Raw genomic sequence first — 27,640 nt, 5'->3', positions numbered from 1 at the left:
AGTATGGTTATATTTTCCTGCATTTGTTTTTCATCACATCGTTATTCGACACCAGATACATGTTTGACACAACTTTGGGACTGTTTTATAGGCATGTCACGACGGAAATAATTCTATATTGTTTATAAGTTGTTCAATTTACCGGATCATTTTAATCATCAAACTAAATATTGTTTGAAATAATAGATGACCCAATTGAAAAGTAATGACAGGAAAAAACATATTAAACAAGGAAATAGACTAAAGCAATTGATGTAAAGTTTTGTTGACATCAGAGGTAAATATTTACATGATTTAGTTGTTTTATTTATTCCAAATTATTTCCTAATCCAATTAAACGATAAATTAAGAATAAGATAAAAATAAGTTCATGTTACCATATCCACCAATACAATGTAAACGTATCATTAAAGTCAAAGTTGGATCGAAATTTATAACATGTAAACTGATTGCCGATAAAAGAGTTGCGAAGGATACCCAATCATGCATGGGGGGTTAGCGACCGGATCTTTATTTAATATTCAGTATACTTCACAGGCAAATTTTATTCGCAATTTCAAGTAATTCAAACTCATGTGAATCTCACGTGAAATTCACGTGAATTTCACCTCAAACCAGCTTATACTTGAACCTTACGTGAAATCAGTTTATGTAAGTTTCACATTAATCTTAAGTGAATCTCATATGAATTTCATACAAAAATCATGAATTTTGTTCAGGTGAAATCCACATCAATTTTTGAAATATGGTCATTCAAACAACATCTTATTTTTCAAATTTAAGTAATTTCATTAAACATTCCATTTTATTTTTTACAGTTCACGTGAAATTCCTGTGAAAATTTTCATGTGAGAATCATGTGAATCTCAATTCACGTGAAATTTACATGAAAATGTTCACGTGAATTTCATGTATAAGCTCGTTTGAGGTGAATCTCACATGCAATTTACTACGTGAATTTCATGTGAGATTCGTGGGAAATTCACGTGAGCAAATTTTGCCTGTGTACAAGACGATATGCAATTTTTCTGTGTAGAAAATAATAAAATTTCAATCAGCCGAGAACATAGAGCAAATAGTAAAATGGAGTAGAATAAAATGTAAGATTTTTTTTGTGAAATATTCATTTACAAGTAATCGTTGTCAAATGAAAACCTGAAAATACAGAAAAACCAAATCAGGTTAACTAACTAAAACCGCGGAAAAACGCAAAATGTAAGAAAAAACAACAAAACAATAGACAATTTTGAAGTGAAAACATTATAAACGACAATGCAACACTCACAGAAACGAACTAAAAGATAACAACTTACATTTTCCTGACTTGAACTTGTACAGAGATTTACTTTAAAAACCTAGAATTTAAAAAATATATATATAACTTTCTAACTATGGGAAGCCCAAACAAAATTATTTGGGACTGACTTAATATGCATTACATTTTGCCATAAAAGCTCCCAGGTAAAGTTACTATGTTTATGGAGGGGACATGAAGCCAGTTCTACATTCAAAATATATAGCAAAATCCTACACGAGACGGCTAAACTAAACCCCTCTCCACCCTTTGAAAAAAACTACCGATTAAGACTATTTACTGGATTTGTTATATGATGAGAAAAACACAACGGGTGCCACAGGTGGAGCAGGATCTGCTTACCCATCCGGAGCACCTGAGATCACCCCTAATTTTTTGGTGAGGTTTGTGTTGTTTATTCTTTAGTCTTCTATATAGTGTAATGTGTACTATTGTTTGTCTGTTTGTCTGTTTGTATTTATCATTTTTAGACATGGCGTTGTCGGTTTATTTTCGATTTATGAGTTTGACTGTCCCTCTGTAATCTTTCGTCCCTCTTTTGCTATAAACATACGAATTTGTATTTAAGACAATTATACTTTGCGGTAACAAAACGATTTTGTTTCTTTTTAATCGTTGTAACAATGATATTAGTGCTTTTAAAGTTATTGAATTTATAATTTTTATTTATTTCACTACAAACCAATAAAACATTGGACAGACTACTTGCAGCCTGTTAGATATCTTATATCGAAAAAAGATAAAAAAAATATTCTAAGATTAATTGTCTGCACCATTTTTACGTATTTCAGAAATTACTTTTACCAACACGGACATGAAGATATCTTCAATCTGTTCAATTTTCAATGCTTTTTTATTTGAAAGTATATCAACATATCCTGACTGTAAATATGCTTGCCATCAGTTATTTTATCATCATTTTATCAATATGTAAAGGTACGTATCAAAAATCATGCTTCTAGATCTATGCAGAACATGTGAATCTGTGAATAAATTATAAAAACCTTGACATAGATAATGAATTTTTCTCAATGCGTATTTTTTTCCTTATACGTCTCAGAAAGAAGTTGAAAATAAAATCAAAAACCAGTTGTGTATTTGCATACATTTCTCTATTTATCAAAATTTCGTTTTTCTCTTGAATTCAATTGAGTATACATGCATATATATATATATTTATTTTATGCATTGCTCTATCATGTTAAGATGTTAATTTGACATACATGTTCGAACTTTGTTATGTACGGTTTGTTTACCTAGTGAAAACAAAGAGTTAGTGGTGATAACATATCCATTGCGTCCTTTACATTAATATACGACCCTGAAATATGGTAGATTTTCTTTCTGTTAATTATTCCAGAAACGTGTTATCTTTTTAACCTTTTTTCATGGTTTTGTAAGTGGCAACCACCTTCATCAAACATATTTATTGGCGAAGACTAGAGCCGCAATTATCTCATAAAAAACTGTTCTGCATTCTCAGATTAGCAAGAAATCAAGTTTTCACGAAATTCGACTTCATTATCATGATTATGGTATCGTTATTATGTCACTAGTGTGTTTTAATTCAAACAATTCTACAATGTTTCGTATGTTTAATAAAGTTTTTGCTACACAGTGAAACAAATTCAGACTTTTGGGGACACAATAATGCATTGGTCGACTAGCTTCTTTAATCCGTCCTTTTTTCAGACTGGTCTGAACAGGATGATTATACATATAGAGAGTTACTGTGTTTTGTTAGATATATTTTAATTTGTATCTTTGTGATGAGTTAAGCTTTTTTCGACTGATTTGTTTAGTTCGTTCTCTTGTTGTACTGTTACGCCACTGTATGATGTAAGAGGGAGGGATGGGATCCTGCTTTTATGTTTTACCTCGCCAAATTTTGTATGGGTGTGTCTGTTCCAAGTCAGAGACTATATCATATAAATATTAGGCATTGTGGTACATTATTTTATGCCAATGAGACATGATAATTAAGACCAAGTCAGCAGGATGTGGACAGTAATGGAAAGTGGTACGGCATTTAACATTCAGCTAATTAGAATAGGCGGCATGATGACACATATGTGATACATTACAATTATTTTCTAAACAAATCAACAGAGAAAACAAACGGCAATTTCCACGTATAACAGGTTAACTTATACACATCTACAGCAATATGTATAATAAATGCAGTCTTAAAAAATACAATCTATCAGTGGGGTTCGTGTTTTTTATTTTTTATTTTTATGTTGTGTCATGTGTACTATTGTTTGTCTCTTTGAATATTTTATTTTTAGCCATGACGTTGTCAGTTTATTTTCGATTTACGAGTTTGACTGTCGATGCCTTAGAATTTTATTTATTTGCTTCTGATTTATTTTCAGTAAACCTTACTGTTACTGAAATACAGAAATACGTACCTGGAGAAGACGTCCTTTTATATTGTAATGTCAATATTACCTCTTATCGTGCGATCTCCTGGTTCTTTGAAAATAATATTATTTGGACTGGAAATAAACTTAATAAAATGAGTAACAATTCTTTAAGATACGAAATAACAGAAAAAATGAATCTTCGAATTAAGAATACAAGTATTGATGACGAAGGGAAATATACGTGTCTACCTGTTCCTCCTGTGATTAATCAAAAATATACAGTGACATTGAAAAGTAAGTATCGTACATATAATTTGTCATTCATTTAATATGTTTCAACTACATTTTATTGATACTCGAGAAAAAAATCAAGAATATGAATTATACAATATAATTGTATCGACTCCTATCACACCTTTAGATATAAAATACAGAATAAACAAACTCATCATGAGGTCATTAGCAACATCAGAGATAAAAGAGAGATGAAAGATACCAGAGGGAGAGTCAAACTCATAAATTGGAAATGAACTGACAACGCCATGGCTAAAATGAAAAGGACAAACAGACAAACAATAGTGCATACGACACAACATAGAAAACTAAAAAAAACAAAACACGAACCCCATCAAAAACTAGAGATGATCTCATGTGCTCCGAGAGGGTAAGCAGATCCTGCTCCAAATGTGGCAACCGTCGTGTTGCTGAAGCGATCACATATCCGGTAAATAGTCTAATTCGGTAGGTCACATTTATGAAAGGGAAGGGGATTGTAGTTATGACGAAAGAAACATATTGGATATCATTGTAAAACGGTTATTATATTACGGTAAAAAAACTCGTGATGGCGTTCGTAAAATTTACGAAAAGATGATTTCAACTTCGCCATTTGGTTCCATGATAATGAAAACAAATACTTATCTAGGATGTACATGATGTATGAAAAAGAAGTTAAAACATATTTGTTTTTAAATTTACTATGTGGTTTGTATAAATTTACCATTTTAGTTAACTATACATTCAACTAATTGGTACCGAGTAATTAAAATAGATGCATTTAAAAATAAACCATATGAAGAAGGATGTGTTTCAATCTTAAAAGAGACAGAATTCGGAATATGAATACGGAAACGAATTCATATATTGATAAAATCATTTTCATATGGATAGAAAGATACATGTAGATACAGATTTTTAGGAATATTTTGAAAATTAGTCATACACAGGACTGATATACAGGGGATACCGTCCAAATGTACCATTTTTATTGTTGTCATAAAATAATAACGAATTACAACGTAGAATCAAATCAAATACATTTATTTACTAAATTATAAGCCTGGTACCTTTGGTAAATATGTTACTCAAGAAGCACTGCATATTTTAAATATGTTTAAGAAATATATGTACATGAATGAATAAAGAAAAGGTTGTTGTCGCTTTGGCACATTCACCATTTCCTTTCTCAATTTTAAACATAATTAACAATAGTGTGTTTTCATTTTACTTTCCTCGACTTTTCAAATTGTAAAATCAGAGACACATCAACTTAGAATGACTGTTTCGTAGTATCATTGAACGTGTAAAACAGACATATGAAACTGCTCACATATTTGCATGCCGGAATATATAAATAGGGATCATTATGTTTGCTGTATACATTTGTCCATCTGTGTTAGGGAAAATATTTGGATAAGGTATTTTACCATGCAGGTGTGGTCACACTAACTTTCAATTAGAACACTAATCATTGTCCGTGTTTTGATGTTCATTCTAAAATGGTTTTGTATGCCAAATTACGATTTTTGCCCGATTATAAGTTTCAAGGAAATACCATATGAGAAGTCCATGTCAAAAGGTACAAAAAGTCTTGTTTATAAACCTTACAGGACGCGTTGTTAAAGTTAATTAGAATATTTTTACAAACGATTTTTCCGCCAAAATTTACATTAATGTTAATTGTCAATTATGCCAAGAATTTGCCATTTAAAATGAGAAAGACGTAGAAATATCAATGGAACAACACTTTACTGAACAGGACTCGAACCATTGCTCGCTTTGATATTGCCATTGTTAGCAAAAGCCTTATCCTCACTGTAACCGGAGTTAACACCATTTAATGCCAAATTAAGAGGCTTAAACTATACAATTTTAGCTAACTATGCGGTTTGGGCTATGCTTATTGTTGAAGGCTATACGGTGAATTATTGTTGTATATTTCTGTGTCATTTTGTCTCTTGTGGAGAGTTGTCTCAATGGCAATCACACCAAACCTTCTACTTTTGTATGGAATATGATTTGAAATATATGAAATTATTCAGCAAACTGTTTATAAAACAAGGAGGATGTCAGCACTCGAATGTACATATAGCTTATAAACAGCTTTATGGTATGAGTAACATTACTGTGTTTTAAAGATCTGCTACCAACAATTATACACACTTTTTAGATTTTGTTTTTTTTTCATTTTTGTACCTTTTCGCATTGACTGGCTTACATGTCAGTGCGATCGGAGCAAGTTACACTAGGAGCACAAGCACTTATTATTCAAGTATCTTAAAAAGCCTTTGCCATAGCAATACAGTTATATATATTTTAAACTTAAATAATAAGAATGAACTTTAAGTTGGACATTCTTTGAAAAACAGATAAAGTTTTGTTACAGCCAATTAGGTGTGTTCTTGCATGTCATGCATTTGTCTTTTAACATGTTTGGCTTCCCGAATACTCTTTTCTGGTAATTAGTTAATTATACTGATATATTGCTAGCATATTCAAGTATATCGATCTTTATACAACAAAACAAATCTTACAAGCTTTCTTTATTAGTTATGATTGCTATACAATTTAAAGTAATTTCTTTGGTGAACCATACAAATTCAAACAAAAATTCTTTGTCGTATTTGACTTTTGGGGGTCTTTTTTTTAATAACCTTTTTATCAATTAAAATAAAACAAAACCCGATTTGCACATAAATAAATGATGACCAAATATGGTATAAATGCATTTCCAACGACATTTATATAAATAAAGCAACATTAAAATACTGCTGTTCAAAAATCATAAATCGATTTAGAGAAAACAAACCAAAGTTACAAACTAAAATATCTTGTCATCGTGAACATATAATAAAGTTTGTTTCATTTGATTGCTCTTTTTGAATCACTAAGATTCTGATATAGCTATGCAAAGAATATAGAATGTGAGGTGAATGAGCAACAGACGTCAATCAGTATGAAACTGCTTGTGCTGAAATTCGATGTTAGGAAGTGTTTACGACAGTCATTATTTGACACAGACATTAAGCGATGAATTTTTTTGAATCACGAGTTGGTATAATAAAAGGGGTGTGGCTATGTTTGAGAATAGAAAAAAATGCAAACGATAAATTCTTTATTTTTTTAGTCTTTAGTTACTCCTTGGTTTTGATTGTTATTGCCGATAAAAAAAATCTGAGAAAAAATCTCTAAAGATGTGCGTTTATAAATTAAAAGAAACATATCGGTATTTTGTTTTTGATCATAAAAGAAGTCATTACGGTCATGGTCTTAGCAGATAAGACGAGGAGAATGATATGTTCTTTTCAGATGTTATTCGAATAATTTCGTATTATTTCTTTTTTTTTAAACCACACATTTTATTTGAGAACTAAACCAACTGATTTCATTTATTTTTCAAACCAAAGTGGGGGAGATGTCAAATCAATCAATTTAATATTTATCATCACTGTATGCACAATCTTTTACATGTTCACAGTTTAGTGTTCTAATTATGTACCTTTCAATGTAGGTGAACCAATTGTGCGAAAGACTGATTCAAACAATAATGATTCATTAGTAACTGATGGTAGGTTAACAATAGTTTATTTGTTTTTAGTACCACGATTTTCATACACTAATATTGCTTATAAACAACACTGTCTAGGCAAACAGAGTAGAAATACAGACATAATTGACAATTATGTTTTATCTGAAGCTTAAAGTGTTTATACAAATTAGCTAGAAACTTAAGTTTGGATACGAAGAGACATAAGAAAGACCTACACATGACAATATCAAAAATGCTTTGAACCATACGAGCATTTCTTAAATCAAAAGTAAGTAAATAGTCAAAATACTGTTTAATATACAATAATTCATAATGAGTCCACCTGTTCCAAGTCTAAGAATTAAAACTTGTTTCAAATTTGTTATGTGACTATGAAAGATCAATTATGAAGGTCAACATAATATTTCCCTAATGACAAACATATCAAATAAGATGAAAAACAAACCAAGAGAACAAGGTCAAATAATTAATCCGTGACGACAAAACTTGTCTTTTAGAAGAAATAAAAAGAACCTGAAGTGGGACAGAGAACGAACGGACAAACGAACGGTTCCTTGTTGAAGACAATGATATGACATACAAAACGTGACGAGAAAAGCTCATACGGCCAGGTGAGCTAAACTATGAACCATTATAGGTTAAAACATAGCCTTCAACATAGATCCTTGAGTCGCACTGAAAAGCAAACAATATGTGCAAAACTGTATTGATTGTTTTTCTAAATTAATATATTATGAAAATAACAAATTAAAATAAATAGCCTGACTGTGTGAAATATCAAGAATTAAACATACACATACATGTAATACTTTTATTGATTTTATTATTTAAAGACTTACAGAGATATTCAAGCTGACTGTCTGAATTCTAAATTATAATAAGAGAGCTGTTACAATTTCCGCAATGCATAACTGTTGTATCGTAGTAATGATTTTGATAGTTTGAGCCTAGAATTGAAACTGAAAGTTCTAAGTTAACATGTTTGGTACAGTTCTACATATAGCTGTTTCCTAGAACTGTTATATGGTAGAATTGTTCTTGAACTGTCTGTATAAGTTGTTTTAGTTCTATTACATGTTATTCGGACAGTTTTAAAGATATATCATCAATGGTAATTAAAAAGTCAGTCTTATATCTTCATTGATGAATATAGAATAAATTACAAACTGATCATTAAGACATAAGAGATTAATTCATGTTCCCTATCCTGAACTTAACATCTGTGTGTTATCGTTAAAATGAGTATACGTCTACAAGTTGGTAAAATATACACAGGCTTCTGTTTCCCTCATGAATCATGATTTGCTTGATAGAGTATTGGTACAAACAAGTAACTTATTTAACCCAAATTGTCTGTTGTGGTAGGGTCGTAGTCATCCCATTTGATTATGATTATGGACTTCCAGTGTCCCATTTATCATTACTACATGTATGTTACAATTTACCCAACCACAACCTCGTGCACCCTTCAGAGTTTGTAAAATTACAGAATTATACTTGTCATGTACATTTCCTTGAACAACACAAAATATGCATGGCTATGAAAATAAATTTGTAAAACTCCAACATTGAACTATAACATAGACTATGGAACATTATTTCAAGGAGTAGAGGACCTGGTGTAAAGATAAGCTTTAGACATCGTCAATTTTCCAGCTAAGTTTCTTCCCTTCCCTAAGATACATGTAGACACCAATTGCTAAACAACATATGTTGGTTACATTCTGCCTATTACTGTTTTGTTTACTAGTGTTTTTTATTCAGTAAATGTCAAGAAAACAACAGTGGAAACTACATGGACAGGTAGGCAGTAATTGTAAATTTTGAAATTATTGTAAGTTTTTAATAGAAATAATGATGTAATTGCACAAGTATTGAAATACAAAGAACTCATATTCTAATAGCAACAGATATGTGCACTAACATTCATAAAACAATTGGATAATTTCAACATATGCTTAGCTAATGATTTTTAAGGTTGTATTTGTTTAGTTGTTTTGTTGTTGTTACATTTCATGCTTAACACATCCATTTGAAATAAGATCATTTGACACATAATCAGTGTATAAAGTAAAATCACAAAAATACTGAACTCAGAGGAAAATCAATTTGGAAAGTCCATAATCACATGGCAAAATCAAATAACAAATCGCCCCAAAAACGAGTGGACAAGAACTGTCATGTATCACTACTACTTAATCTGTATATAAAGTTTTAGGTAATTTGGCTGATAAAATGCTTTTCAAATTTTACAGTTTGTACTAAATTTGCGGTTATTGTCTCTTACGGTTTTGACACAAATCATTTAATTTTCATGACGTATTCTATACTGCATGTGCGATTATTTTAAATGTTTTGACACAATTATTGTTTTAGGAAATGAAGTATAAAAACACTTAATCTTTAATTATTTTCCACTGTTTAATCGCAATATCATTTATCATTTTATATATTTTACAATAATTATTTGTTTCAAACTAAACAATCTTCATACAAGACATATTCATATGATGAAGACATGAACTTTTAATCAGTTTTATCGATGTCTGGAGCTGGCATGTCATTAATGTGCGTATTGTTATAATTTGACTTTTCTACATTGGTTAGAGGTATAGCATATATAGGGGAGGGTTGATATTTCATTAACATGTGTGACCCAGCTGTATTTTTGCACCTGTCTCAAATCAGGAGCCTCTGGCCTTTGCTAGTCTCGTGTTATTTTTGATTTTAGTTTCTTGTGTATACTTAAGAGTTTAGTATGGCTTTCATTATCACTGAACTAGTATATATATATGTGTTTAGGGGCTAGCTAAAGGAAGCCTCCGGGTGTGGGTGCGCGCTGCATTGAATAATTTTTGGTGACCTTCTGCTTGTGTCTGTTTTATGGTCGGGTTGTTGTCTCTTTGACCCATTACCCATTTCCGTTCTCAATTTTATTCTATTTCTGTTGTTCAAAAATATTATCATCTAATTAGAACAACAAGAAAACAACTGAATGCATTAAACGCAAAGATCTTAATTTCAGTGCCTAACAAATTAAGGATGAACATAAATATTTGCTGATATGGATTATCATTGATATATGTGATCATATTTCTAAATTGAGTGTTTAAAAAACGTTTGAAATTTTAAAATACTAAGGCTTTTTTTTCTAGATAACCTTAGCTGAACTTGGCAAAACTTTTATGAACTCATTGCTCTTCAATTTCGTACTTTATTTGACCTTTTTAACTTTTTTGGATTCGAGCGTCATCGATGAGTCTTGTGTTGACGGGCGTCTGTCGTAAGTACAAAATTAAATACTGGTTATCTATGATGAGTTTATTTATTTTCATCTGATTTTAAATTTCGTTTTTATGTTGGACTGTTACACCACTGTTCCAAGTTCAGGTAAGGGTTGAAATCCCAGTAACATGCTCAAGCTCCCTATGTAATTCATTTATTGTCGTTTGTTTATATGTTAAATATTTGTTTTTCGTTCCGTTTTTGTACATAAATCAGCCGTTAGCTTTCTCGTTTTTTTAATTGTTTTACATTTTCATTTCGGGGCATTGTATAGCTATCTATGCGGTATGGGCTTTTCTTAATGTTACATGCCGTACGAAGACCTATGGTTGTTAATTTGTAAGCCAGTTTGGTCTTTTGTGGAGAGATGTATTATTGGCAACCATCCGCATCTTCTTTTTTATGTATAGGCCATCAAACGACCGTATATCACGAAAGAGAATAATGTTTTACTCTTTCTCATGGACAAATTGATCAGGGACACTAAGATATATTTCTAAAATGCTGATGTTTAGTATATTTCAACTAACAAGGACTGCATCAACACGATAGCATTGACGTTTTCTCTTAGATAACAATTACATTATCATTAATAAGACAAACAATTGAAATAATGATTATGTTTATTTTGTACGTTTAGGAAAATATACCACAAATCCTGATGATGTTTCTAATTGTAAGTTTCTATGTATGCATTCAATTTATTTGTTCTTCTTTTATTCATTGTTTTGTGTGAGATGCGCACAATACATTTCCTTTCAGCATGGAATTATTGTAATTGAGGTATCCAGAGACATATATTTTTTTAGACTTCTCATGTGGCGATTTTTTTTTTATCGGCAATCATACCCCATCTTCTTTTTTATATTCAATGTTCAGTTCTGCTTCTGCATATTCACAAGGAAGACACGATAAACCGTTTTTGTTTTTGAGATACAAGCTTTTTAAATTGACAGCAAAATACTCTAAGATACAAGGATTATTTAGGAAAAAAATCATAAGAACCGACAGTATAAAAAAGAAGATGTGATATGATTGGCAATGAAACAACTATCCACAAAAAAACAAATGACATAAACATTAACAGCTATAGGTACCGTACGGCCTTCAACAATGAGCAAAGCCAATACCGCATAGTCAGCTATAAAAAGCCCAGATAAGACAATGTAAAACAATTCAAACGAGAAAACTAACTAACGGCCTTATTTATGTAGAAAAATGAACGAAAAACAAATATGTAACACATAAACAAACGACAACCACTGAATTACAGGCTCATGACTTGGGACAAGCACATACAGACAGATATATTTAGACAGAATTTGATGAACAAATTAAACAAATACAACCTATTATATGATTAAAGAAGTAACGACAAATCGATTGGTCATGAGAACATTCTTAAATGATTAACGTATAATTATGAACATTTTTGACTTTTTTATCAATTTTGTTTGTTTGTTTTAGTTGCTAACACATTGTTGTCATTATAAAGTAATTACATGCTATAAGTACATGTGTCATTTAACTGAGGAACTAAGTAAGCTTATACAGCCAGCTTTAGTTATTTTCGACATAAGGAAATATCTTCACTACGTATGACTGCTGTTTTGTATACGTTTGATGTGTTTGAACTTTTGATTTTGCAATTACATTGTAGATAAAGTTCTCTCTTTTTATTCTGTTTGGAGTTTGCATTTTTCTTATTTTACTTTTTTTCCCATAATTTTCGCGACGTATTGCATTTACTTTTTCATATTCATATTCAAGATTCATATTGCTCATATTGTTTAGACATATATCAACAAAGTACATTAGAAATACATTTATTTGTTGTAGGTCACAGGAGTGGACAATGGATTGAACATAGTCTGATTTCAGTGTCTATACTTAGTGCTATATTAATAGGTTTACTGTGTGTTTTGCTATATAAATATAGAAAATCGCGTTATATCAGCAGTAGTACAGGAATTCATAGTGTTGCATCCGAAATTATAGAACTGAACGACAACCAGCACGTGTACAATATAATTGACGACCATCAGTTAGAAGATTTAATGCATGACCAAGCTATCGATGTGTCAATTGGATCGGAACGAACCAACCGTTCAGATCAGTCCGATGATCACTTTATTCAGTATGATGATTCAGAATATCTTCATCCGTATCATTCACTTGTACCTGTTATTTATACTGAAAAACAAGATTATGAACAAATCAATGTACAAAATAAAGAGGATGTATATAACGACACCAGTCGTAGAACTGGAAAAAGCAGAACACCAATACGTCTTGTATCAGATAACAGGATATTAAGTAATAGCGATTGCACAAGTGATGATTTGAAACGCGCCGATGTATGTAAATTTGTCTGCCATTCAAATTCCGATAACAAAGATACAAACCAACCAGACCAAACTATTACAAATGTAACGCAAAAGTGTAATCTAATTTCTGACAATATTTCTCTGGACTGACACAAAAAAAATTAATACAGTTTGCAAATGAACATTTATATATATATGTTATTGTAATTTGTCGTTTTTTATTGGCACTTGTAATACTTGGCATTTATTTGGTGAATATGTCCATAGTTACGATCTCTTATGTTCCTATCATTACAATTTGATATTTCGCTTTTCAATATTTTTCATTTCTCATATTCGTTTTGGAAAAAATAACACTATTTAAGTAAAACTATATCCCAGTGTAATATGATATTTATGATAACCGACAATTCTAATATGACGTGCTTCTTTAGCTTTGTAAACAACACTGTGATAAAATACTAGACAAAATATACTTAGCGCAGACTCAGAGATATGCATAATAATTGCTGTTACAATGTACTGCCAACGTAAATTTACATATATTGGAATCTATATATTGCTTTAAAAAGTATAATTAAACAAGACAAAATAAGTTGTATTCTTATTCGTTTGCATAATAAAAAGAAGTAATGCACAAGAGCTCGGATAAATCGACAAAATATTAATTTAATAAAATTCCGCGAAAGTCTATTAATCTTTTTGCGCAATTAAGTCATTTCAAAAGATGACATCATACAAATGAAACTGCTAACGTTGAAAGTTTTCTATTACGTGAACCATCGGTATTCGTATGATATTGTTTTAAAACTGATTTTTGAGGTAGGTTTTGTTTTATTTTCTATTCTATTGCATTTTTCCCATATTTACTCATTTCGGTAAATGAACATGGCCTCTCCTTAGTTACAAAATGTCAACTTTGGATTTGATGAAAGCTTACAAGACAAACATGTAAATTAAAAATTGCATTATTTAAAATTTGAGATTTTAAAAATAATAAAAAGCAGTTAATTACGAAATATCCTACGCAAGCTACATATTTATAAAGATAATTGAGCTTTATCTAAAAGGGAGTAAGAAAGAGCAGCCAAACGTACAGCATAAAAACCCTCGCTTCAGTTTTTTAATGACCGTATAGAATCGAAATAATTCATTGAAGCCATAGATTGTTGGAAATTTACACATGGCCTGGACCGTGATATTCGAATTTTATCCTGAGCGTAAGCATATTTCTTAAAGGACCTTTTTGATTAATTTAAACGGACAGTCAGTGGAAAACTTTTAATACAGAACTTTAAGTTGAAAGAAACATAGCCATAAGTCATTATTGAATTTACACTTATTCAGGCAATTTAATTGAACTAATTGGGTCCTGTAAGATCATTGAACCATTTCTTTTTATCACAGATTGACCAGTAGTTTTAATAAACATGTACACATCAACTGCATACTCAATCCTTTGGACAGCTTCTCAAAAATACATATTTGATGGAAAGCGAATAGCGTTAAAAGTACTTGAGTTAATTATACTACAAAAGTGTAAAAGTCTGAAAAGACCAGTTTTTGTCTTGATTTGCATGACTTTTTACTTGACATTCTCCAAAAGTATGACTTGTGTCTTATTTTTGACGAATTCTCATTTATATCAAATTTGTATGAAATTTTTTCGACATATTCTCGACATTCTGAATATGGTCTAAAAAGGAGTAAGTCTAGTAAGACCCCTTTTTGGCCCCAACATATAAACATAAATATGGGATGTTTTTGACAATACAATGCACATATAATGGGTACTAGCACCATTAAGTCATGCTAAATTACTGAATTCTTCACAATATAAGCATTTTAGTTAAAATTTAGACGGTTTTCGTGTAAAACGAAAGTGGCCGCATTCGTGTACATCCTCAATATTGAAATTTAAGTTCTATTTTATGATAATACATAACATATATAAAGGTTGAAGATGAACACGGATGCGGCCACTTTTATTTTTGACAAAAACCATCTGAAAGTGACAGTTTTTGGCATATTTGGTAGATTTTTCATATTTTAGCTTGAATCAAATCGTTTTAAATATTAAATCAATTAAAATCTCTAACATAAACTAATTGATTCAAATAAAGAGCTTGCATGAGATGAACCTGAAATTTGAAGTCAAAATCGGTCCCCACCTGACCTACTCTTTTCTTGACAAATTCTTGACATTTCAATACTGTCTTGAAGTTTCTCGACATAATGTCGACATTCTTATTTTTCTCAGTATGGCTTGACATATTCTGAAAATTTTGCATTGTGTCTTAAATTTACTTGACAGTTTTGAGTTTTACAAATTATGACCAATATTCATGATATTAATTTAATATTTATTTATCTTTCGATAATTTACTGTTGTTTCAAGTTACACTTCTTACAACAAACATGAAAATTGGGCGTGTAAAATAATTTAAAATTTGGATATCTTAATATCTTACAAATGCAAATATGGCTATGAAATCTAATGTATACAAGAATTTAAATATGGTTGATATTAAACAATTTGAATGAGGGTTTTTAAGAAATTATAAATTTTGATTCCTAAATCTTATAATATAAATTTATTCTACATTCATAATATTTAATGTTAATATCATGGTAAATCATTATTGTACAAAAATGTGGTTTATAAAATAGCCAATTATGATGATATACAAATATTTCATTAACAGAAGAAAAAATTGCGTAATGGTAATGTCATCTGTTTGACTATATATTAAGTGTTACGCATGTACAGGATGTTCCCCATAACATTTAGGTATTCATCACCCCAGAATACATACAACTGTTAAAAAGAAATTACTGATTTACCTGTAATCAGCCATACAACTTATCAGTTGACCAACCATGCCACTACAATTTCAAAAGTTTGTTTATAGATGAAAATTATGAAAATGATGGAGAAAAAAATGAATTAAAATGGATTTTCTTCATCAAAACATCTTTAGAAAAACGTAACAAATGATTGACGGCATTCAATTTATAGTAGATACATATTCAGTCTTGAAGGGACACTATGTACACAGGCAATACTGCTGATTTAAACAAACATATATAAACAATTAGTATTATATGTTATTGAAGTCTCAGACAGGGTATATACTGTGACATTCCCGGTTTAGAGTTTATATCCCCTGAGCCGAAGGCGAAGGGATATAAGCCCTAAGCAAGTAATGTCACAGTATATACCCTTTCTGAGACCTGAATTACACATATATTTGGAATTACCCCTGACTTAAAAGTATCTTGTCTTAGGGAGGGATAAATCCTACTTTGTAAAGAATTATTCTGATTCAAACAAAAAATCTCTGAAACCGATATTACCAAGATGCTTGATTTTTTGATTGACAACATATTTGTTACGTTCGGAGGGCGTGTTTTTCAACAGACTGTCGGCATCCCAATGGGAACAAACTGTGCCCCTCTACTTGCTGACTTGTTTTTTTATTATTATGAGGCTGACTTCATGCAGGAACTTCTTAGGAAGAAAGATAAGAAGTTGGCAATATCCTTTAACTCTACTTTCCGCTATATAGATGACGTTCTTTTATTAAACAATTCAAAATTTGGTGACTATGTGGATCGCATCTATCCCATCGAATTGGAGATAAAGGATACTACAGATACAGTTAAGTCGGTTTCATATCTTGACTAACATCTAGAAATTGACAGTGAGAGTCGGTTGAAGAAAAAACTTTACGACAAAAGAGATTATTTCAGCTTTCCAATTGTGAACTTTCCATTTCTAAGTAGCAAAATTCCAGCAGCCCCTGCATACAAGGTATATATCTCCCAATTGATACGATATTCCCGGCTTGCATTTCCTATCATTATTTTCTTGATAGAGGGTTACTACTCACAAAGAAGCTATTAAGTTAAGAGTTCCAAATGGTGAAGTTGAAATCATCCCTTCGTAAATTTTACGGACGCCATCACGAGTTGGTTGACCATTATGGAATAACCGTTTCACAAATGATATTGGATATGTTCCTTACGTCGTAACTGCAATCCCCTTCCCTTTCATGAATTTGACCTACCGAATAAGACAATTTACCGGATTTGTAACCACATAAGCAACACGACGGATGCCGCATGCGGAGCAGGATCTGCTAACCCTTCCGGAGCACCTGAGATCACCCCTGGTTTTTGGTGGGGTTCGTGTTGTTTATTCTTTAGTTTTCCATGTTGTGTCATGTTTACTATTGATTTTCTGTTTGTCTTTTTCATTTTTAGCCACGACGTTGTCAGTTTGTTTTAGATTTACGAGTTTGACTGTCCCTTTGGTAACTTTCGTCCCTCTTTTAATGTTAGTTTCCAGTTTAGGTTTTTGTTGACAACACATATATAAAGTTGAAAAACCCAACCTGATATGTTCGGCATACGTGAAGGATTTTCTAAATTGCTGCGAACATAATTTTATCCTGTATGTAATAATTTATAATAACACTTTTAAAATTAAATTTAAGTGTTAAAATGTGAAAAATGCGTGATTTTGTTTAAAATGTATTATTGACTGAAGCACGTCATTATTTTCCCTCTGTGAGCCTCTGACAGTCCTATAGCTTTTGACTACGTCACATAGTTACCGGTGTTATGATGACGTTTTTGAGGTTTAAATTGGGGAGAAAAACGTCGTATATACCCCGGCAGTTTCCTGAATATATACTGACATCTCTTTGTTGTTATCCAATCACAAACGACGACACATTTGTAATCCGTAATAAAAGCATATATTGGGGGATCGTAGTACCAATAGCAAAGTTAAAATTAATAAGAAAGAATCATATTGTGTAATACATGATGCTAAATAATATTCACCTCAAAAGACTAAAGACATTTGATTCTTCTTTCCATTATTTTTGTGGATACATTATAATGCAACACATATAATCATAGTTTTCGAACAACGACACAACAAGGTTCAAATTATAAACAACAGTTTTTTTTTCAAATTTGATCATTTAGAATAACCAGCTTAAACAAAATTGTCATTAGTAGCTGATTTATATTTTAAACCATTTCACTTGGGTTTATTGAGTATCAGGAATGGGGTATCAATGTTTCTAATAAGTGTTCTGAATGTCTTTTTTTTTGGCATTTTCATAAATCTGTTTTTTGATATACATAATTATGTCATGCATCACATTTAAAATGTGTTAACAAACTAGCTTCTTGTAATTTTCGAAAGAACATGATTGGTACAGAATTAAAACTTCTAAAAGCCTTCTTTTGAAAGTACAATATGTACTTAAACGATTTAATCAACATCAATTTGGATCTGATTGTTAAAATGTATAATATTGAGATCTGATGAATTCGAAATAGTGGAATCTTTCTCAAAACAAATCCGTATGCTACTAATCTCAGATTCTTTTTAATTTTGGCATTTTTAAATATTTGAATTTGTAAGATTATAATGTTTCAACTTTCCAAGCAAGTTGGTCTAATATGTATATGACTGTTTTGTTAGGGTTCGTTTCGATCGTACATCTTTAAGCTGTTTCAGTTATAACACATGCTTAAATTACAAATATTCAGCTTTTTTTAATGAAACTGAAGTGCAATTCGTTTCTAGAAAGGAAGGGTATATAAATAGAATATTTACCAATATCAGTGTTTTGTGTAGATTTCAATTATTATTGCTATGAAAAGGTCAAATAGATATAAAATATTCTACCGAAATCAGTGTCTATTTTTCAAACATTGTACATACTAGGCTTTTGACACTGTAGACATTTAATTAGGTTGAAAAATTGAAAATGATGATTTAGAGGCTTATCTTATAAAAGTTTGAATAAAGTTCACCATGACTCCGTTTTTAGTTTTATTATTATTTTTTTAGAAAAACTCGGTTGTGTATTTATTTCGTGTTGAAATATGGTGGTTTATGTTATGCATCCGGTTTTTTTCAGAAATTAGTTAATACTTCAATTATTCATATTTTTAGTGTGTATTTATATTTCTAAAATTAAGGTTTAAAAAATAAAAATACACACTAAAAATATGAAAAACTGAAAAAAATCTATCTATCTCAAAGACGTCACTAAACTTCTAGGCTATAATTCTTGCTTGTGTCAAAGTCTTGTTCATCTATTTTCAACAAGGACCAGAATTATGAAACTTGGAGTGTAAAGGTCCTGGAGTGTGAATTTAGAGGAAGGTGACCCGGGTCAGTCACCCCTTATAAAGACTACAATTCTGGTCAAAGCAGACCTTTATACATGTATAGTTTGGTTCCCCCTGGTTCCCCCTTATTTAAATTTATCCTATAATAGATCGCAAATGAATAAGCTCACTTTTATGTTCTTTGTTCTATGAATATCTGTCTTTAAGTTGACCTTTTTTCTGGCTTCTTTCATACGATAGCGGTTCCTTTTTGGTCACTATTTATGTGTTGCGTTTAAATATGAATTGTAACACTTTATAGTGACTGAACAGGTAAATAAATACTTCTCAAGAAACAGAAAAAGAAAACTACTTGGAACAGCACCAGGCTGTATATTGGTATTATATGAATAAAAACTATGATGGGAACATCATGGACGATATCTTAGTTGTACTTCATATATCAATTATAGATAACGCATTTTGTTTTTTTAAAGTCTCGGCTTTTTCGTGCTTTTTTTTGGTCACATTTTTACAACAATCGTATAAAAGGTGTAATACCACCATTGATTTTTCCCTATTAGTCTTTGTTAAATTGGTACTTTTAAAAAAAATGTACAGAATTTACCTTTATTTCAACCAAAGAAATACTTTGCATGAACAAAGTTTAATCCTTTCCAGTGCTACAGTGAAAATTTCACACTACATTTCATTGCATATAAGAAAGTAACCTGCACCGGAAGTAAACAATCACATTTTTACCAGGTTATTTACTGGTTACCTGCTTTGGCAACTATGTAACCTTAACTTTCCAAAATATTTTATAAGACCATCAAATAAAAAAAGAATGATGCTTTCAGACACCCAACATACATGTTTATGACTCAGAAAAATTTAAGTGCATTGAAATGCAGGGTTAATTTTCTACAACTGTCAAATTCAAGGGAATATTTTTTTAGACCTACTTTCGTATGCAACCGGATGTGGCGTATCATGATTTGGTGGTATTACACCTAAAGAACACCTAAATGTCAAATAAACTTAATGTAATGTTTTTCCCTCCAATTGCAAGTTATTTCAAGCATAACTGCCAAGTTTTGTCTCAGTCAGATCTATAGTTTCAGAGAAAATCACTATAATGTAAGGCCATATCCTACGGCAATTTCAGTCTAATTTCTTCGACAAATCCAAATTTCAGTGTATCATTATAAAATGCAGTGTTGACTAATATCTGATCAAAAAGTCATGATCTATGCATTCAAACAATTAAATAGAATACAAAAGACAACTTTTAGATGATAAATAATTTTATTGCACCTTTTAGAGTTCATTTGAAGGTCTGTTTTGGTCTGTTTTGGTCCATTTTTCCTCCTTCCTTCCTTTTTCATCAAAACTTGATATCTTTTGTCTAAAAAATAAAATAAATGTGATTATTTCCCCACAAAAATGATATAAATGTAATGTTAAATCAATAATTAAAGTGTTTTAGCTGAAAGAACTGTCTCTATAAATGTTAACAGTCTACACGGAAGTTTCTAGAAGCCCTTATGTGTAACTCGAGTTTTTAGTCTGTTCGCCTAGTGTGACAAATAACGGTTCCCTTTCAGTCAACCCTTTATTGTTACTGGTATCAAAGTCTTTTTATTTACTCATAACAGTATATTTCTAATAGATTGACACAAAGTGTCCACTTTCTTGTATTTTACATTAGAAAATGGGGAGAAAGAGTAATAAAAAATACCTCAAAATGTTTTTAAAAAGGGTTATGTCCCTTGGAATGCTGGTACAAAAAATAATTGGTAAGAATTATAAAGTTTAAGTATGTGAGACTGGATTCTGATGTGTATAAATCCAGGGCAAATAAGTGTTTAGATGATTTATTGTCTGTGCAAAATGTAGATGGCACAATGGCAAATTGTAAATTTTGCGGCCAAAAAAAACACAAAAAAACATGATGATAGTTGATACTTACTTTAATGCTGAAGTGTCATCTGCAGACCAATTCACATATAAGATTTTTCAACAGAATGCTCTTCAGAACATGTGAACACTGAAATAAAAAATTCACATGTTGTATAAACAAAACTGTTAGGGTATTATCTAAAATTTAACACAGTAAACTAAATACAGCTTTGTCTGTCCACCCATTTGACTTAGAAAACACCCGTAAACCCCCATTTCAAGGCAATTTTACCTCAAACGTGCTTTCTGTGTCTCAATCCATTCCGAATAGTCCATGTTTACAATGTATGAACTGGTTTATTAATAACTTTTAAAAATGAAAGTACAATAAGGTCACGAGTGCACATGTAGTTTCCCTAAATAGGTGTAATACCACCATTGATTTTTCCCTATTAGTCTTTGTTAAATTGGTACTTTTAAAAAAAATGTACAGAATTTACCTTTATTTCAACCAAAGAAATACTTTGCATGAACAAAGTTTAATCCTTTCCAGTGCTACAGTGAAAATTTCACACTACATTTCATTGCATATAAGAAAGTAACCTGCACCGGAAGTAAACAATCACATTTTTACCAGGTTATTTACTGGTTACCTGCTTTGGCAACTATGTAACCTTAACTTTCCAAAATATTTTATAAGACCATCAAATAAAAAAAGAATGATGCTTTCAGACACCCAACATACATGTTTATGACTCAGAAAAATTTAAGTGCATTGAAATGCAGGGTTAATTTTCTACAACTGTCAAATTCAAGGGAATATTTTTTTAGACCTACTTTCGTATGCAACCGGATGTGGCGTATCATGATTTGGTGGTATTACACCTAAAAAGGCTGAACTAACTTTGTGAAAGTCTCAAACAATGTCAAGTGTTTCATTCGCCAAAAATCTCGTGCGTTTCTGCGAAAAAAAATCACGCGCAATTTTGTGAATGAAAGGTGAAAGTAGATCATTACGCGTTGTATTCGCGCATGTCATTTGCGTACTAACTCAATAATTGTTATATCACGGCCAGTTCAGTGATACTGACATTATCAGCGAGTGCACATCAAAAGAAAAATGTACAAATTACCGATAAACGAATATATGTATTCTGTTATATGTTATCTCCTCCACAATTTTGAATTTTATGCATTTTTAATGCATTTTTTATTTCGATGCATATTAACCTCTCTGTAACCTTTGTACTTGCATGGTTTCTAACATTGCAGATAAGAATATTATTCATTATAATAAATTATTCTAATCAGTTGAGAAACTAATCAGATGGATACAATTAGACACATGTGCAGGGTAGACGTGGACAAGCACTTATAAAACCATGTAACAGAAAGGCACTAAGTAAATAATTATACGTGTTACAGGTATAGTGCATCTTCAACGAAAGGTAAACAAATTTAGTTTTTTGGTATCAATGCTATTTTAACCTATAATGGTCTTTAAACCTACAAACTTTGACATGGATTGAGAGTTGTCACATTGTCACTCATTCCACATTTTTGATAGTCCCCAAGCAGCGGTATCGACTTAGGGCTGGGGAAATGAAAACAAGACTTTATCAACTTGATATATTGTATATAGTTATAAGAGAATTAGGTATGAGTGCCAATGACACAATTTTCAATCCAAGTCACAATTTTTAAAAGTAAACCATTATAGGTCAAAGTACGGTCTTTAACATGGAGCCGTATCTCACATAGGCCAGCAAGTTAAAAGGGCCACGAAGTATTACTAGTGTTAAACTATTCGAACAGGAAAACCAACAGTCTACTCTATTAAAAAACAAGAAACGAGTAACTCTTATTAACAACATCAACAAACGACAACTAATGAAGTGTTAATGGTACCACACCTTCACTCTTATCTGAACAAAAAGGATAACATCAAAACATGGAAAGAAACACTACAAATTATCAATTGAAATTGATTAACTCAGTCAAAAGACATGGTTTCACAAATGAACATAAGAATATGCATATTAAAAGGAAGCTTGTTTTATCCAAAAAAAATCACTTTCCAAATATAAATCTCTAATTGACTTAAAGCTTTGAGCCTTTGTTGATCTCATCATTTCCATCGAAATTGATATTGTCTGTCCATATATTTCGTCTTACATCTAGACATTGGCAATGTGGGTCGGTTAAAAACAAAATCTTCATGAATCTATGTATCAACTTTCTAGTTACAGGTGAAGGGAAAATATATTTCGCAGGTATTATGGTTGTATATACCTTGAGTTTCATGTTATAATTGCATTAATAGAGGGCTGCTGCTCACATGGACTACATTATGCAAATAGTTCCAAGTGATGACGTTGAAATAGTCTTTCAAAAATTGTATGTATACCACCGAGAGCTTGTTTACCAATACAGACAATCTAGTTCATGTTTCATATCTAATTATGTATCCACAATCCCGTCCACGTTCTAACTAACAGGTCTACCGAATTAGTCTAGACATCATGGTTGTCTGCTTACATGATCACACACTGATATGGATTCCTTTTCCTCAGTTTATTCACCTTTTTATTTGCTATTGTTTTCTCATGTTTCATTTGATTTTTTTTCTTTTGTTTGTTTTTCTTTGGCTTCGTCAATTGTTTTCGACTTATAATTTGAAATGGCATCTTTCGACTCTCTTTAAATGACGGATAGGTAGAAGCTGACACAGCGATATCTCAATTATAAACTTGTCAAATAATCTTCTCTATATATGTTTATTTAGATAACTAACATTATATAATGTGTTCCAATTTCGTCGCCAGCCTGTTGTTTTTAAAGTCCATTGTTTCCAATATATAAATGTATATCAAGGTAACCCACGAACTTCATTTAAAATACTGATAAAACTGTTTTGCTATTGATCGATCTATATTTAACTTTTCGCTCCTTGGACTACAATGACAATGTCACGTGTCTGGCGCACACACATATCACGTGTCTGGCGCACACACATAAGTATATATAAGCATATGTAGTCTAACGCATTTCATCACACCATTTACCAACCTCTTTCTACGGCTCAGGCTGTTTTTAACCTTTTATAAGGTAAGGTGCAAATATAAATTATTTAAATCTTTACGTATCCCGACACATTTGTTTTACCACTTGACAAATCTCATACATTCAATAATCAAATGTTTGCTTTAAATTTACAATTATTATTCGAAGATTCTGAATCTTGAAACAAAACTAATATTTTGGTAATTTTAAGTTTTGTTAGAGTGACTTCAGGCAAACGGTTTGATTCTTGCGTCACTGATGAGTATTATATAGACGAAAAACTCTGCAGCGTACGAGTTCAAAGTTTTGTATGTTTATGAGCTGGTTTGTGTGCAGTATTGCTATAAACGGTAATACATATTCAAATATTAGCGTACCAGTTAAATATTTTCAAATGAATGTGATAAAACTCAAAAATACAATAATCAAAACAACAGCAACTTTACCTCTATGGACCTGAATATATAGAGTTTTACCTAAACAATGTGGCGGATTTTAAACATGTTTATTTTATATCTCAAAAATCTGCATGTGAATCAGTTAATTAAAGGGTAAAGAGATGAGAAAACAATAATACTATGGATACAAGTTTAGTCCTCAATCAACAAGAAACAATATATGACATATAAGAGATACAAAAAAAATAAAACAAAACTGGAGCAAAAAAAACCCCAAACAATTAAATAGTTTTAAATCTTACTTAAAGCAAGCTGACAGTAACCTGTAGGTATAGAATGGTATAGTCCTTTCGAAAAGATGTAATACAACGGAGTACTGAATAATTAGGAAGTCACAACACCACGCATGACTGGACGAAATTGCAAATAAACAAGTAAATATGTTTTTGTCATTGTCATTTCGTTATTCTCTTGTAAGTTTCTATCAAAATGTAAACTGATTTTTTAAAGGCATACATTATTCGTCAAATATTGATCTGTGGTTGAGGAAAATGAAAAAAAAGAGGTTCAAAGAGAAAAGAAGGTATTATTAATCAAATTCAGATAGTTGGTTTTCTGGAAAAAACGAACGGTCCTCATAAATGATCTTTATGCGAGGGAAAAGTACGAACAAACACGCATGCACGTAGATTAGCTTTTATCTTACACTTATCTAGATACAAGTATTTAGTTTTCATATGTACAATGATGTATATAGCGATTAGACTTCTGTACCTTTTCATTTATCATAATCTACATCTAACGTATAATTAGATATTTTCGTTTAATCAAAAATATGTATCAATAAGTATTATTATAATGTCTATTTTTAGATAGGTAGAGCTAGCAAGAGATAAAGTCCTGACGGGGGACGTTAAATTCCGTCACTTGACATGTCGTCTGGTAGAAGACCGCTGTTTGAAACAATAACAAAATACTTCCACGTTTTATGAGCGACCTTTGGTATCGACTCAGGCTTTTTTGTGTACTTAAGATTTTGATTTATTTCTGATTTTTATGACAATTTATTTTACTTTTGATTCTGTGTGACTGAAGGAGGATAGATAGTGAATCGTTATGTAAATTTTCATATTGAATTATCAAATAATAAAAAAGATATAATATGTTAACCTTTCCATTTTTTTTATACAAACAATAACGGTTATGATAATGAAATACCCAACAAATTTAGAAATGTCTTGTGGTAGATCATACAAAAATCTGTAGGTGTAATGTACTTATTGGGGTAAGAAAATCCTGAGTTTTTCGAAAATTCAAAGTTTTCTACATTAGAAAATGCCTGTACCAAGTCAGGAATATGACAGGTGTTATCCATTCGTTTGATGTGTTTGGACTTTTGATTTTGCCTTTTGATTTTTGATTTTCCTTTTTGAATTTTCCTCGGAGTTCAGTATTTTTGTGTTTTTTCTTTTGAATACAGGAAATTTATAAAATTGACCAAATAATTGAAATTCATGTCAACACTGAAGCGCTGACTACTGGGCTGGTGATACCCTCGGGGACCCCGTGGGGTAAATAGTAAATTAAAGGTACCAGGATTATAATTTAATACGCCATAAGACTCATCAGTGACGCTCAGATCAAAACAGTTCAAAAGCCAAGTAAATACAAAGTTAAAGAACATTTAGGACCATAAATTCCAAAAAGTTGTGCCAAAAACGGCTAAGGTAATCTACTCCTGGAGGTAAGAAAATCCTTAGTTTTTCGAAAATTCAAAGTTTTGAAAACAGGAAATATATAAAAATGACCAAATAATTGATATTCATGTTAACACCAAAGATCTTACAACTGGGCTGTCGATACCCTCGGGCAGGAAACGTTCACCAGTAGTGGCATCGACCCAGTGGTGTAGATAGTTATCAGAGATACATGAGACACTACATAAAAAAACTAAAGAATAAGCAACACGAACCCAACCTAAAATTTGGGGTGATCTCATGTGCTCCGGAAGGGTAGGCATATTCTGCCCCAAAATTGTTAATTTAGAAACCATTTACAACATTTTATTTAAATCAAAAATATGATAGCAAAATATATATGCAGGACAAGAAATAAAGCAACACTTTTACATGAGTAGTCTGACAAATTAGTCAAACAGTTTGAAGTCCAAAACAAAATTGACTTTCTTTATATACACAAACTAGGCAGATTCCTCTGTTGAAATATACTGCAGTTCAACAATAGCATTATGTTAATACTTAATCCAGGTCAATGTCATATTCTGGTCCTTCTACATAGTTTCGGTTTAGTCTGTTCTTGCTTTATCAGTGATCTTCCATTATTATAATGTTAAATGACATAATCTATTCGACAGGGATTTCTTAATCTATTTGATACAACAAACAATATGTCGTCTCTGATAGTCAAACAAAGGACATTTTGAAATTAGAAGTAGAAGCGGTAAGTTCTTGAATAGACAATGATTTTCTGGAAATATATATATCCCAGATGTAGGTACATGTAAGATGGTATATTGTGGCCAAGTTCGAGGAAGTTGTTATTTAAAAATTTAAATCGTCTTTTGTTTTAGATTCTAGTACTTATATAAGAACGTAAACTACCGTTAATTATGTGTAATGGAATTTTTATGGAAAAAAAAACAAATGTTAGTGCTCAAAATATATATTCATAAAAAAATAATCGTCATATACATGTAGAAAGAAAATTTAATTCTGAAATAGAAGAGGGACGAAAGATACCTGAGGGAGAGGCAAACTTATATATAGAAAAATTGACTGACAACGCAATGGCTAAAAATAAAAAGACAAACCGACAAATAATAATGCATAATAGTTATCAAAGGTACCAGGCTTATTTCTGGTTCTCTACATATTTTCGGTTAAGTCTGTTCTTGCTTTATCAGTGATTTTATATTATTATAATGTTAAATGACATAATCTATTCGACAGGGAATTCTTATGACTTTAATTTTAAACTGAAAAAAGTTTCGGCACCTA

The 27,640-nt window shown here is 31.1% G+C and overlaps 2 protein-coding genes and 2 long non-coding RNA genes across 5 annotated transcripts; 3 read left to right on the top strand and 1 right to left on the bottom strand.

Moving 5' to 3' along the window:
- Nucleotides 1–803: 803 nt before the first annotated feature.
- LOC134697209 (uncharacterized) lies at nt 804–8,094 on the top strand. Of its 2 annotated transcripts, XM_063559331.1 has the most exons (4): nt 804–1,100; nt 2,107–2,251; nt 3,691–3,975; nt 7,472–8,094. In XM_063559331.1, the coding sequence occupies exons 2-4, from the start codon at nt 2,161–2,163 to the stop codon at nt 7,660–7,662; spliced, it is 567 nt and encodes a 188-aa protein (XP_063415401.1). In that variant the 5' UTR covers nt 804–1,100; nt 2,107–2,160; the 3' UTR covers nt 7,663–8,094. The 2 variants fall into 2 exon arrangements, with proteins under 2 accessions (XP_063415401.1, XP_063415402.1); XM_063559332.1 differs by lacking the exon at nt 804–1,100 and having other exon boundaries at nt 1,806–2,251.
- A 1,138-nt stretch (nt 8,095–9,232) lies between these two features.
- On the top strand, nt 9,233–13,725 carry LOC134696564 (uncharacterized). Its single transcript, XM_063558417.1, has 3 exons — nt 9,233–9,313; nt 11,436–11,471; nt 12,635–13,725. Exon 3 carries the CDS (start codon nt 12,853–12,855, stop codon nt 13,270–13,272), a length of 420 nt encoding a protein of 139 aa, XP_063414487.1. The 5' UTR covers nt 9,233–9,313; nt 11,436–11,471; nt 12,635–12,852; the 3' UTR covers nt 13,273–13,725.
- A 6,828-nt stretch (nt 13,726–20,553) lies between these two features.
- LOC134696678 (uncharacterized) lies at nt 20,554–21,555 on the bottom strand. The gene is made up of 3 exons (XR_010102989.1): nt 21,455–21,555; nt 21,233–21,310; nt 20,554–20,668 (listed from the first exon to the last, which is right to left on the bottom strand). It is a non-coding gene; the product is annotated as an uncharacterized LOC134696678 (long non-coding RNA).
- Nucleotides 21,556–24,156: 2,601 nt separating this feature from the next.
- On the top strand, nt 24,157–25,792 carry LOC134695795 (uncharacterized). Its single transcript, XR_010102849.1, has 3 exons — nt 24,157–24,270; nt 24,932–25,057; nt 25,496–25,792. It is a non-coding gene; the product is annotated as an uncharacterized LOC134695795 (long non-coding RNA).
- Nucleotides 25,793–27,640: the final 1,848 nt, after the last annotated feature.

The sequence above is a fragment of the Mytilus trossulus genome, chromosome 14 (assembly GCF_036588685.1).
Source record: "Mytilus trossulus isolate FHL-02 chromosome 14, PNRI_Mtr1.1.1.hap1, whole genome shotgun sequence".
Classification (NCBI taxonomy): Eukaryota; Metazoa; Mollusca; class Bivalvia; order Mytilida; family Mytilidae; genus Mytilus; species Mytilus trossulus.
The sequence above is the reverse complement of the archived record's forward strand: the minus strand, read 5'-3'. Positions and strand labels throughout refer to the sequence as shown.